Source organism: Barbus barbus, assembly GCF_936440315.1.
Source record: "Barbus barbus genome assembly, chromosome: 7".
Lineage (NCBI taxonomy): Eukaryota > Metazoa > Chordata > Actinopteri > Cypriniformes > Cyprinidae > Barbus > Barbus barbus.
Window position 1 is genome coordinate 38,229,322 of NC_136735.1, and position 13,821 is coordinate 38,243,142.

The 13,821-nt window shown below is 41.1% G+C and overlaps 1 protein-coding gene across 1 annotated transcript; it reads right to left on the reverse strand.

Annotated features, from left to right (window-relative positions):
• Positions 1-4,000: 4,000 nt before the first annotated feature.
• On the reverse strand, positions 4,001-13,588 carry gpa33a (glycoprotein A33 (transmembrane), paralog a). Its single transcript, XM_079421007.1, has 7 exons — positions 13,291-13,588; positions 12,030-12,187; positions 11,398-11,614; positions 7,620-7,784; positions 7,421-7,537; positions 6,338-6,470; positions 4,001-6,265 (listed from the first exon to the last, which is right to left on the reverse strand). The coding sequence occupies exons 1-7, from the start codon at positions 13,334-13,336 to the stop codon at positions 5,830-5,832; spliced, it is 1,272 nt and encodes a 423-aa protein (XP_079277133.1). The 5' UTR covers positions 13,337-13,588; the 3' UTR covers positions 4,001-5,829.
• Positions 13,589-13,821: the final 233 nt, after the last annotated feature.

A 13,821-nucleotide genomic window follows, 5' to 3' on the forward strand; every position in this document is an offset into this window, starting at 1 on the left:
CGCGCCCGCCCCCGGCGCGGTCACGCGTTACCGAAAACATTTGTGACCCTGGAGCACAAAACCAGTCATAAGGGCCTTTTTATTTAAGTTGAGATTTATATATCATCTGAAGCTGAATAAATAATCTTTCCATTGATGTATGGTTTGTTATGATCGGACAATATTTGTCTGAGATACAACTATTAGAAAATCTGGAATCTGAGGGAGCAAAAAAATCTAAATATTGAGAAAATCTCCTTTAAAGTTGTTCAAATGAAGTTATTAGCCATGCATATTACTAATCAAAAATTAAGTTTTACATATATATTTACAGTAGGAAATTTACTAAATATCTTCATGGAACATGATCTTAATATCCTAATGATTTTTGTCATAAAAGAAAAATGTATAATTTTGACCCATACAATGTATTGTTGTCTATTGCTACAAATATACCTGTGCTACTCATGACTGCTTTTGTGCTCCAGGGACACTTATGAGGAGTTTCAGCAACATTATTACACACATTCATCATTTCATTATTTTCTAACCCTGTTTTCTCGAAATACTCGTCAGAATACAAAGCATAAGCAACAAATCTCTATGAGAAAACGTCTCAGGTTATGTATGTAACCCTAGTTCCTCGAGGGAACGAGACGCTGCGTCCAGAGACGCTTTGGGGAACGCCTTCAGCGTGACCGGCTCTGAATACAAATTAAATCTGTCCAATGGATGGCGGGACGTCACGGGCGAGGTGAAGTAATGACCAGCTGGCATAAAAGCACGTGCGGTGAAACCAGCGTGGCAGGGATGCCGGAAGTGTGGCTTCGCGACGCAGCGTCTCGTTCCCTCAAGGAACTAGGGTTACATACGTAACCTGAGACGTTCCTCTTCAGGAACTCGAGCTGCGTCCAGAGACGCTTTGGGGAAAAAGATACCCACGGCACCAGACTTCCCAATCCCTGCCCCGTGTGTATCCGTACGGAGCACATCTAGGGCGAGAGAACGGAAGAGCCTGGAGTGGCTCGCATGTCCAGGCCATAGAACCTGACAAAAGTCAGAGGCGTAGACCATCCCGCAGCGTTAAAGATGTCCTGATTGGGACACCTGCGAGAAACTTCTCGGCCGCCAGAAAACTTCTTGTGGAATGAGCCTTGACTCCCATCGGCGAGGGGAGGTCAGAGGACTCATAGGCCATATGAATGGCATCAACAATCCACCACTGAGGGTCTGCCTGAAGCAGGAAGACCTCTTTTAGGGGGACCAAAGGCCTGCAGTACGACAGGCTGTGGTGTGACCGAAGGAACTTCGCAAAGTCCAAGTGAGAAGGAGCCACAGACAGGGCCGCAAATCCCCAACTCTCTTCAGAGATGAAATCGCCAGAAGAAACACGGTCTTCAAGGCGATCTGAGATCTCCTCAATAGGCTCGAATGGAGGCCTACAGAGAGCATCAATACCACAGCCAAGTCCCAAGGGGGGACCTGGGACCGTACTGGAGGCCTTAGCCTCAGTGCACCACGGAGGAAACGTGTACTAGGGGGTGTCTGCCCACTTACTGTCCACCAAGAGAGGCGTGGTAGGCCGAATCGCCACCACATAAACCTTCAAAGTGGAGTGGGTTAACTCTGCAGAGAGTCAAGCCTACCGGAAGTCCAGCACTGTACCAACTGGGCAGTTAACTGGGTCGAGCTGGCGATCTCCGCACCATGAAGTGAAGAATCTCCACTTCAGGGCGTACAGTCTCCTCGTTGAGGGAGCTCTGGATTGGAGGATGGTCTCAACAACCTCGGTTGAGAGACCGGAAGCTATGAGCCATGCCCCCCCAGGGGCCACACCCACAGCCTCCACAACTCCGGGCGGGGGTGCACAAGGGTGCCTCCTGCCTGTGAAAGGAGATTCCTCCTGACTGGAATATCCCATGGAGAGCCGTCGAGGAGGGAAATCAGGTCCGAGAACCATACTCGGCCCGGCCAGAACGGGGCTACTAGTAGCAGCCGGACTCCGTCCCGGCGCACTCTCTCCAGAACTCCAGGGAGCAGAGCAATCGGGGGAAAGGCGCTGGATGAAGTAGAGAGTACCAGAGGGGACATTGCGCTGTCTCCTGAGTAGCGAAGAGGTCCACCTGAGCCTGGCCAAACACTCTCCATATCTGCTTCAACACCTCGGTGTGAAGCATCCATTCCCCGGGCAAGAGCCCCTGTCTCAACAGGGTGTCTGCTCGCACTAACTCAGACGCTCAGAAGGGAGCGGTATGCTCAAGGTGACCCTCTAAGTTGAGGGGAACAATGTCAGCTCGACCAACAGGAGAGCCGGGAGGGAGCAGCATGCTCATAGGTGACCCTTTATAGTGAGGGGAGCAATGCCAGCTCGACCAACAAGGAGAGCTCGGCCTACAGCCCACACAAGGATCTGGTGCGCCAGCCTGTACAGGGGGCGCGACCGCAGACCTCCTTGGTGGTTGATATAAGAGACCACCGATGTGTTGTCGGAGCGAAGTAACACATGGCAACCTCTTAGGATGAAAGACGGCCAGCATCTCGAGCCTGAGCACGTGCCAAGCGAGATGATGACCCCTCCACAGACCGTGGGCAGTAGTTATGCGTGGGTCGGGTATTTTTCCAACCCGCGGGTCCCGCTTTTATGAAATTATTTGGCCCGCCCCAGCCCGCCCCGCACCACTGTATATATTTTTACAACCCGCCCCGCCCAGCACCCGCGTAAATATGTAAATTCCCGACCGCGAGGGAGAAACCGCTGAAACGCCGCTGCCTGCCTCCCATCACCGAAAAGGCCAGAAGGCAAAGTGGGGTGTGCAGAAGGAAGACCCTGTCGCGGTCTTTAAATCCGACAGGGTCAACCAAAGATGCCTCTCCGCCGCCACCAGGGCTGCCACAGATCGCCGATGGTCTCCTTGGTGGCACGGAGAGACAAATCAGCGGTTTTGCGGAGCTACATGAATGTCCATCCATTGGACAGATTTCATTTGCATTCAGAGCCGGTCACGCTGAAGGCGTTCCCCAAAGCGTCTCTGGACGCAGCTCGAGTTCCTGAAGAGGAACTCAAACCTTATTTAATGTTTCAGTTTTCCCGTACAGATTTTGCAAACAGCAAACTGTTTAAAATGTTAACGGTCATCATGTTTGTCTAAGTATCAATTCAAGGAAGTTTGAAGTTTGATATTGGACTTGTATCAATAATGATTTCGCCCTCTAGTGTTTCTATCAGGTGTAGTAGCGAAAATTAACCATGGTTTTACCATAAATAAAGCCAAAAAAACATGGTTACTATAGTTAAACCATGGTAACCACACATTAACCATGGTTTTGCTACACTAACCATAGTTTAACCAGGGTATTTGTAGTAAAACTGTGGTTATACAAATGGTAATCAATACGCCAAAAAAAAACATGGTTACTACACTTTTACTACAATAAAACTATAATTTTCATAAGGGATTGTCATGCAGTCTGTAACACAAACTGTAACAGCATGTGTTTGTAACTGAACCGCTTCTAAACATTCTCATTCATTCATTGATTGCTGATTCGTTAAGAGATCCACTGATTGTGAATTCTGTTCTTAAATTCTAAAATTATATTTTTGTCTAGTGATTAACACGTACATTTAATAAAGGGTTTCCTCCAGTTTAAACAGTAGGTCATAGTGCTTGCGACACCAGGGTTGTGGGTTCGATTCCCAGGGAATGAATGAACCTGAACAATTAAAGTTGTAAATGTACTGTAAGTCAGTTTGGATGAAAGTGTCTGCCAAAAAAGTAATACAGTCACTAATAATGAGAAATGCAATCTGTACGCAAAACAATAGTAAATGTACATTTAAATTGTATTTTTTATATTTTGAGATGTAAAAAAAAAACACCTGTTTCCCTAAACAGCAGGTTCCCATTGCTATAACTTACACATGTGTGACTACATGCAAATGTTCAGCATCTGTCATATAGTCAACACGTTAAGGTTTTTGTCAATACACTTTCTAAAAATACTCTCACACTGAGAAATAATAACTGAAGTAAAAAATTTATTTAATGATTGTCATGTAACATCCTACTAAATAAATGACATGAGAAACAACACCAGAATGTATGTAGAAATCAATAAAAACCATAACAAATGAATTATAAAAAGCATGAACAGCCAAGCATGATCTTCTCTAGGTTGAACAATACATTTCTGTCAAATACATGTAAATATGTTTTCCTTGACATGATTCAGCTTTAATGTTTAAGAATAATTCTATTTAATTACATCTTATCTGAAAATGCCCTGGTGTGCAAAACTCACAGATTGACATCATCAAGAGCAACAGAACCGCTTTTCTTAATCAATCATAATGAAGAGAGAAGTTGTTGGACAATAGATGACCAGCACTGAGCGGTAAATGGGTTATAGTTAGAAATAAACTAACCACCGCAGTTCAGCTTCACTCCGTCACAGTTTAACAGAAGCCTGAATGTTAAACAACTGAATCAGGAACTTCAGTGAAACCCGTTTGTCCACCAACAGAAGACTTTTGCTTGAATGTTTTATTCTGAAACAATACAAAAAAACTGAAACTGAAAATTGAAATCTAATAGATTCACACTACTTATTGCTATAAATGCAGTTAAGAAGACATGATTTTAGGAAAATCCCACATGAAACAACAAAGAGTCAACAAAGATCTGAAAAATAAAGAAACAGAAGAGCATATGAGATGAGGTGCTTTCAAACATAGATGTGAATACAGCAACGGCTTTTCACAATACACATGAACAGAAGTCAAATCAAAGCAAACCAACCCCATCATCCTGCTTACACACCGCTATAAGAGTATTTCACATAAAAAAATATAAACACATAAGAGACTAAATGGCCACAACACTGAAGTGTGTCAGTGGGAGATTTATTAAAGCTCTTTTTGACTATGTTCACACTTGGCGTCTTTTTTGAAGCTGCCAGCATCTGTTTTACGTAATAATCCTATGGAGTTAACCGTGTTTTCAAAAACGTCCTGAGCGCTTTTCAAGATGCCACCGCCGCTTTTTCCAAGTAGGGCTCGCTGCAGTCCACAAGATCCAGGGGGCGTGGTTGGATCCACATCTATTGGTAGGTTTAGGGGTGGAGATGGGCGGGTTTAGGTAAATGTGAAGTGGGAGGAGTTGGATCCAACCACGCCCCCTGGATCTTGTGTTCTGCAGCGAGATGCTCCTCTCTTTTTCTGCAGTTCAAAAAGAATTAAAGGAAAAAAAACGCCCTATGTCAACTGACCAATGACAAGCAAGAACAAATGAAAACAACAAGAAAAAATGGAGAAGATAGCCGGTAGATAGATCGTACTAGTTTTGGAGCACGAGGAGTTGTATGATAAGAGCACAAAACTCTATATAGTATAAAATATGCCACAAACCATGCATCATCCAACCGGAGCTCCTGGACTAAATGTTTGTAAGCATTTTTGTTTCCTTTCCTGTATAATGTCGCAAACCCACAAACGTCGTTGTGAACCGACATTCTCCTCCCCATTAACTTCAAAAGCCAACGCAAGGGCCATCTTTTTCCTCAACATTTTTGCAGCACACAGTGCTAGGCTACTGTTGCAGCTGTTGTTATAGCAACAAAAGACGCCCTCGGATGCTATTTGTAACCAAAATGCTGCCAGCTTTTTATTTTACTAAAAAAGCGCTCGTCAACTTTTTTGTGTCAAAAACGATGCCAAGTGTGAACACGCCCTTATTCTGCCAAATCTCATATTCAGGATATGAGGCACAAAAACGATTCTTAAAGTGGTTTAGTTGTCCATTTTCTCTAGTTTCTGCGTATTTCTGAGGAGCGATTCTGCGTCTGCTGAACTCAGTTCCTCGGATCTTTGGGTTTATTCGGTGGAACGCTAGGCGGTCTGTCGCGACTGTCGTAGCGGTCGGAGTAACGGTCGCTGTCGTAGCGGTCATCATGACGGTCTCTGCGATCGTCGTAGCGGTCACGACGGTCATCGTAGCGGTCTCTGCGATCATCGGAACGATCTCTGCCGTCGTCGTAGCGGTCGCGCCGGTCGTCTCTGTCGTTCCTCTCTCGCCGGTCGCTGCGATCGTCTCGTCTGTCGGTGTAGTGATCTCTCCGGTCGTCGTAGTCGCTGCGACGATCGTAGCTCCTCTCACTGCGGTCGTCAGGCAGATCGAGTCTGTCTGCGCTTTTCACGCGACGCTCTTCCTCATACTTCACGTGTTCTTCACTGTTGTCCTCTCTCCCTTCAGGGTCCTTGTCTGTGAACTCTCCTCCTTCAGGAGTCCTGCGAACACAGAGGAATAAAGCTTAGAGAACGCCCTCAGCGATGGATGTGCGAGATGGGTTTTTTGCGCACCCCATTGCGTAATCCTCAGCCTGTTTCTTCCTGCGACGGCAGTAGCAGCAGCAGCAGATGATGATTCCAATAAAAACAGCCACGGCCACAACGCCCCCGATGATCCCTGCCGTGGAGGCCATGTTCATGGACGCTACAGGAGAAGAGACGGTTGGGTTAGTCATGACCAGTGTTGGGCAGTAACTAGTTACAGTAATAATATTACTTTGGTGCAGTAACTAGTAGTGTAACTAATTACTAATAAGATTTCAGGGTTACACACTGTATTGTAAGGCATCCTTGTTACAGTGTAATTATATATTTAAATACTTTGTAATATTAATTAACTATGTACTTACTTTATGGTTAGAGTTAGACTTAGGGTTACTTGCATGTAATTATGCATAATTAATTGTTATTACAATAGTAAATAAATGTAACTTGTGTAACAAGGACACCTTAAAATAAAGTGTTACCGATTTCTGTAATAATATCAGAGTTGCCATCCATAAAAGAGCTCGTTACTTAGTTGCTTTGATGCCTCAACTTCTACTGATTTAAAGTCCAACAATCTAATATTTTCTAAGATATATATTCACGATTTATGAACACATGAAATCACCGGTGCAGCAGGCAAGATTGGAATATGGAAAAGCTTACATTCAGCGGATGGAAATATTGGCATTCCATTGATTTGATGATTTGAACAGCAATGTGTAAGTTGTGGCATTACTTTACTCTGGCGTTACATGGCTTGTCCATGCACATCCCTCTGATCCCAATATAAATTATATTACAATAATTAAAAAGAAAATTAAACATTTTGTAACAAACTTATGCTATTTCTTTTGATAAAATACATCATGAGATATAATCATATAGGGGTAACAGAGAAATTATTGCTACAATTAGCTGCAAGCTACACATGACAGTTAATAAGATTAATACACACTTTTATATAATTGATTTTACTTTTAATAATATTACTTTTGAAAGGAGTAACTAGTAACGAGTAATAAATTAAATTTTTTGAGTAATGAGCCCAACACTGGTCATGAGGTTACGACAGATTAGTTCTTTGAGAAAAGCTGCACTGTTTCTTACGTGGCATGACGGCCAGGGTCACATTACACATCGCAGATTTGATTTCATTGGTGGACGTGCAGATGTAGAAGCCAGAAGTGTCCATGGAAATATTGAGAAGCGACAAACGCCCATTTTCTGAGGAGAGACAGACACACTGATCAGTGATGCAGGAGAAGAAGGTCTCAGCATGTAGTTGAGCAGCGTCTCACACACGTACGATCAGTGGCCTTGAGCGGCAGCGGTCGAGGGAGGTTATTAACACCGTAGCTTTGCCATTTGTAGGTCGGTGTCGGCGTTCCCTCCTCGGAGCGGCAGGTCAGCTCGATGTTCTCAAAGTATTCTGTCTTCCCGACAACATTGCAGATGGGTTTCGATGGAGCCACTGGCACAAAACAAGAACACACTCATCATCGTAGCATGCACATTTATGACCCGGGATGGCAAAATGAGTGTGAATGCACACGCAAAAAAAAGTAAAAAAAGTCAATGTTAGTCGAATTTGAGGTTTTCACAAAAATTTGTTCATTAAGCCCTCGTCTAGCAATACCAATGCTCCAAATAGTAAAGAAACATCTAAAATGATCTTTATTTGTACGTTTTCTGAGAGGAGTACCTTTTGTCCCACATAAAGGCGTTTCCAACAGTGCACGACCCTGATAAATATACACAGAATTACAGTATTTAAGTTCACGCAAACATAATCTGTTGTCTTAAAGGGTTAGTTCACTCAAAAATTACCCCATGATTTACTCACCCTCAAGGCATCCTAAGCGTATATGACTTTCTTCTTTCAGACGAATCCAATCAGACTTATATTAAAAATTATCCTGGCTCATCCAAGCGTTAGAATGGCAGTAGGTGTGTGTTTTTTTCAATAGTCCAAAAGAAGTCAAATAAAGCACATCCATCCATAATGAATCCTCACACGACTCGGTGTCACATCCCAAGACTTTTTATTGTGTTTTCTCCATGTGCCCGTGACCTAGTTTTTCCTCGTGTCTGATTGTGTCATTCTGTTCACCTGTGTTCCATTAATTATCCTCATTTACCTCCCTGTTTTAGTTCTAGTCTGTTCAGTTTGTCTTTGTCCGGTTTTGTCTCCTGCCTCCCTTATGTGAACTACCTTCTTGTGGATTATTAAAATACTATTTGCTTTCATCTTCTTCATGCGTGAGTTTATCTTAGACACCGTTCCGTGACACTCGGGGGGTAAATAAAGGCCTCCTGTAGCCAATCAATGTGTGTTTTTGTAAGAAAAATATCCATATTTAAAATGTTATAAATAATTTTGTGTAACTTCCACTAACTGTCGTATGTGGAAGTCGTTCCGGCGGATGACGGAGGATGTCAGCATAGCGTAAGCTCCGGTGAGAATATGGTAGTCTCGTGAGGTCAAACGTTTGTTTATAGGAGCAAAGGAAGCAAAGTTTCCTTACTTTAATAAAGGAAAACCATTCTCCTCTTGGCTTACATCAAATTCCTCCGACATTTTTCTTTACAAATCCTCATTTTGTGCTCATTCGTGATCAGTTTTGTTTTTTGCTCTCTCCTCTGCACTTCGCCTATGTCTTATGTCATCCACCGGAACGACTTCCACATATGACAGTTAGCAGAAGTGAGAGAAAAGTGTTTATAACATTTTAAATATGGATATTTTTTATACAAAATAGCATCGATTCACTACAGGAGGCCTTTATTCACCCCCTGGAGCCATGTGAGGCACATTTTATTATGGATGGATGCGATTTATTGGACTTGGATTGGATTGGACTTGGATTGTTGAAAAAAAAACATCCATTCACTGCCATTATAAAGCTTGGAAGAGCCAGGACAACTTTAAATATAACTCTGATTGTATTATATACACCTAGGATGCCTTGAGGGTGTGTAAATCATGGGCTAATTTTTATTTTTGGGTGAATTAACCCTTTAAGTGAAAGTTTGGGTGAAAAACATCTGGGATTCTAAGAATCCTTTTAGAGAGCTTCTAATTTAGCTTAAAAATGTCTAACTAGGAGTCTTAGCTTAAAAGTGATTCAGGACCAATCTGAGAGCAGCTCTGAGCGAGGAAAAGACAAAGACCCCGTTGCTAGCTATGACACATTCTTTTGAAGACTGTGATTGGTTTGTTGTCCAAGAAGGAAATAAAAGAGCTCCTAACAATTTTGGACCTTAAGACCTCTTTTAAGGGTTAAGATGCTTTCTGAATTACTTTTTTCTTTACTAGGATCTTTTATTTAATTTTAAGAGGAAACACCCTGGGCCTGTATTCATGAAAACTTTTAGTGCTAAGAGTTGCTCCTAGTAACAAAATTCTAAGAAAATTCTTAGAAATGTGGGTGTTTCCTCTTAAAATTAAAGAAAACATCCTAGTAAAGAAACAAGTAATTCAGAAAGCATCTTAACCCTTAAAAGAGGTCTTAAGGTCCAAACTTGTTAGGAGTACGGACGAGGACTTTTAAGAGGTTTAAGAGTTTCTTTAGCAGCGGAGAAAATGGACGAAACATGAAGAGGGAGAAGAAATGTGTTGCACACAATGCATGACAGTGAGTTAATAAGACTCTACACATTAGATCGTGCAGGGATCATGTTTGTGATGATCTTATTAAAGACATGCTAACATCTCAGACACCGCGCTGAAATGCCATAGCGCCAGAAATGGACATAATCACTACATTAACATATTTGGCAACTGGAAAAATGCAGCTATGCAGCAGTGATGATTTGGGTCTGTTACAGCACTTAATAGGCTATGTCTCTGTTCATTTCCTATAAAACACGGTAAGTATGACAGCATGGTAAATAAAAAAGAAAGAATATATATACATATATAATGTGTGTGTGTTTGTGTCTGTGTGTGTATGTGTGTGTGTGTGTGTGTGAGAGAAAGAGAGAACGAGCGAGAGGAAAAATTACGCCTGTGATTTCAAAGTGAAGGCTTATAATAGACACTACTCTTAAAAGTGCTCTTTTATTTCCTTCTTGACAACCAACCAATCACAGTCTTCAAAAGACTGTGTCGTTCCTAGCAACGGGGTCAGCCCCGCCTCCTCACTAAGATAAACGTTTTTGTCTTTTCTTCGCTCAGAGTTGCTCTCAGACTGGTCCTGAATCACTCTTAAGCTAAGACTCCTAGTTAGACATTTTTAAGCTAAAATAGGAGCTCTGAGAGGATTCTTAGAATCTTTAGGAATACAGGCCCAGATGTGTAACATAATATTAGATTTACAGTAGGTCTTAATATATAGGCCGTCTGTCACATTAATGTTAGTCTAACAAGAGAGAAAAGAGGGAATCACTCGCTGCTCTTGATTGAACTGCTTTTGTAGTTTTAATAAATCAATTTATTTGTAATGAACACACTAAATGGATTTTTACATTTGATTATTTGAATGCTTTTATTTAGATGTAAAATGGTAATAGGTAATGCATTATTTAGTTTCTTTCTTATATTTGTATACTTTTTTTTACATCTGTTCTTATTTATAATAACAGAGATAAAATAAAAATAGTTATACTGTGATTATTAATACAGTAATTATTATTAAGAAAAGAACTGGAGGAAAAGTGATTTTTCTTTGGAACCTTCAGAAAACTTTGCGTTTTAAATTTGATAGTTTTTTTATTCTGTTCTGTACAGAATTTTGGTCAACTTCGGTTGTTTTTAAATGCACTTTAAAAATAAATAGTAAAAAAAAAAACTTTTTCTCAAAATTGACTTTTCAACTTTAGTACTACAGTAGCTCAGTCATTTTTCTTCTGATTCATACATCATTTTGAAGGTCTTTTAATGGAGAATGTGAAAATAAAAATAACACATTTTTGAACTTTTGCTCATTGTGACTCATTTAGCCAGCACAGGTCACATGTTTTCATCTGCACTGGACTTGAGTGTTGATTACTGAAGAGATCTGACCACTGATCCTACACGCAGATGTACAGTTCAGTCGTTCTCTGAATGTTCATAAGCATCTCTCAGAAGGGTTCGGTCTTACCCAGGACTACCAGACTGGCCGTGTCAGACAGACTGCCCTCCTCATCCTCCGGATCCTGAACTTTGCACTCGTAGGCCCGTGTGTCGGCGCTGGTGGCGCTCTGGAGCTGCAGGCTGGCCGTTCCTTTTGCCAAATCCACCACTATGTTTGCCCTGCCTTTATATTTCTTGTATACCGTAATTTTATTCCCAGCAGTGAAGTAACTGACAACGTTAATCTGTATAAAAACAGTACAATCAATCACAAAACATTAATACAGCTCCATCCCTGCTGAAAAACATTAATAAAAATAGAAACCATCACAGAATTTGTAATGCTTTTACTGGTTATAATGAGAATAGTATTGGTTTTAATGGAAACTGTAATGACCCTGTTGGTCACCTTCTATTGGTGGCTTGTTAAAGTGGAATATGTCCCAAAGCACACTACAGGAACCCATTTTTTTGTGGTTTTATTGGTTAAAAGTTGATGGTTTGTAATGTTTGTTGGTATTTGTAGTGGAAGCCATTTGAATTTCTGTGATGGTTTTTTCAGCAGGGATATGAGCACGAGCACAAGTGATGTTAGGGACTCTTCTGTACTGAACGATTCTTAGTTTAGTTGAACTGTGATGAATGTGTCCGTTTTATTACCTCTGGTTCATCATTCACGTCTGCCTCTGCCGTCCATGATATTGTTGTGATAGTTGCACTCGGTGTGAAAATGCAGGGTATCACCACATTATCACCCCTCGCAATCTTATATACTTTATCTGGGATGTTTACGGTTACGCCTGATGCCATGTGAAATTCTGTGAAACACAAAAATGTGAATTTAAAGCACTTTATGAACTACAGCTTCGGTTTAACACTGCAATGTCTGACATTTTTTACATGTTTTTAAAAGACGTTTCTTCTGCTCACCAAGGCTGCATTTATTTGATCAAAAACACAGGAAAAACAGTAATATTGTTAAATATATTATTATATAATTTAAAATAGATGTGATAGATTATTTTTAGGATAATAGGATTCTTTGATGAATTGAAAGAAAGTAATCAGAAATGTTTGTTGATCAGTAAATCAGTATATTATTATGATTTCTGAAGATCATGTGACACTGAAGACTGGAGTAATGATGCTGAAAATACAGCTGCAGATCACAGAAATACATTACAGTTTAACACATATTCACACAGAAAACAGCTGTTTTACATTGTAATAATATTTCACAATTTTTACTGTATTTTTGATCAAATAAATGCAACCTTGGTGAGCAGAAGAGACTTTCAGAAGTCTTCTTTTAAAATTCTTAATGTTTTTCCAACTTTAACCAGTACAGTTACCAACAGAAAAATATTCAAAGATTTATAAACAATTATGACGAAAATGTCTTTTTTTTTTTTTTTTACTTCTATATTTTTATATAGAAGTAAATATATAGACGTAAAAGTTTATATATTGGAGTTCTTGGAGTGAGATTTCTGAGGTTTTTACTCAAGAGAAAAGAGTTAATTTGCTCTCATTTGATTTAAACTCCGTGAAGCAGAAAGCGTTGAGATAATGTTGAGGAAATGTGTGTTCGGGGCGTTGGCTCAGAGCCGCCGCTGCAGGAAGATCTGTGACACGGCCTACAGCCAAAACAACATGATTACCATCCCACAACTGAGATTCAGGTGCAAATCTACTACCTGTCACTTTATTATAAAAGTAACTGTTTCATTAATTATGAACTTGTATTTTCTACTCTTGTCAGAAGCGTATGAAGTGACCCAGTGAACTCTGTGCTGAAGTGACTTGCAGCCGGTATTGTGTCGTTCTTCTGGATCTGGTCGATTGAATCTGAGGTGTGGCTCATCTACACACTGATGATTAACACACACATTCACATCCAAACAGATTGAAGCTTACTTACCAGCAAAGAGCAGACATATCCCAAATATTCCCAGCGTTCCTGCCATCTCTGTGAGCGTCCAGCAGTGTCTCAGGTATGAAGGGAACTGAAGGTGTTGAAGACACCGAAGCCAATGAGACACCAGGAAACGAAGAGTAATGTCCCGCCCTGCGTCGAGTCTCGTCTTGCCCTGCTTCTCTCGTGTGTCTCACAGTTTCTCGTTTGAGAACCACACAGAGACCACAGTAATGTGCGTCTATGTTCTGCTTATGAGGGGGAAAACAAGTCCAAATCGATCAAGTGATGCCTGTATTGAGTGGAAGCAGTGTCAGGTGTTGTTTGTGACTTCTTGGAAACTCATTTCTCACCATTTTATTCAGTTGTAGACTGAAAAACACACACTGATTTGCATCAGATCCAGAGAAACTGGTTTGACAAGAGCAATATGATGAGGGAGTGGAAACACACACACACACACACACAACATTCACAGAAACATCAACACACACACACACACACACACACACACACACATGTTGGTTTTTGTGGTTT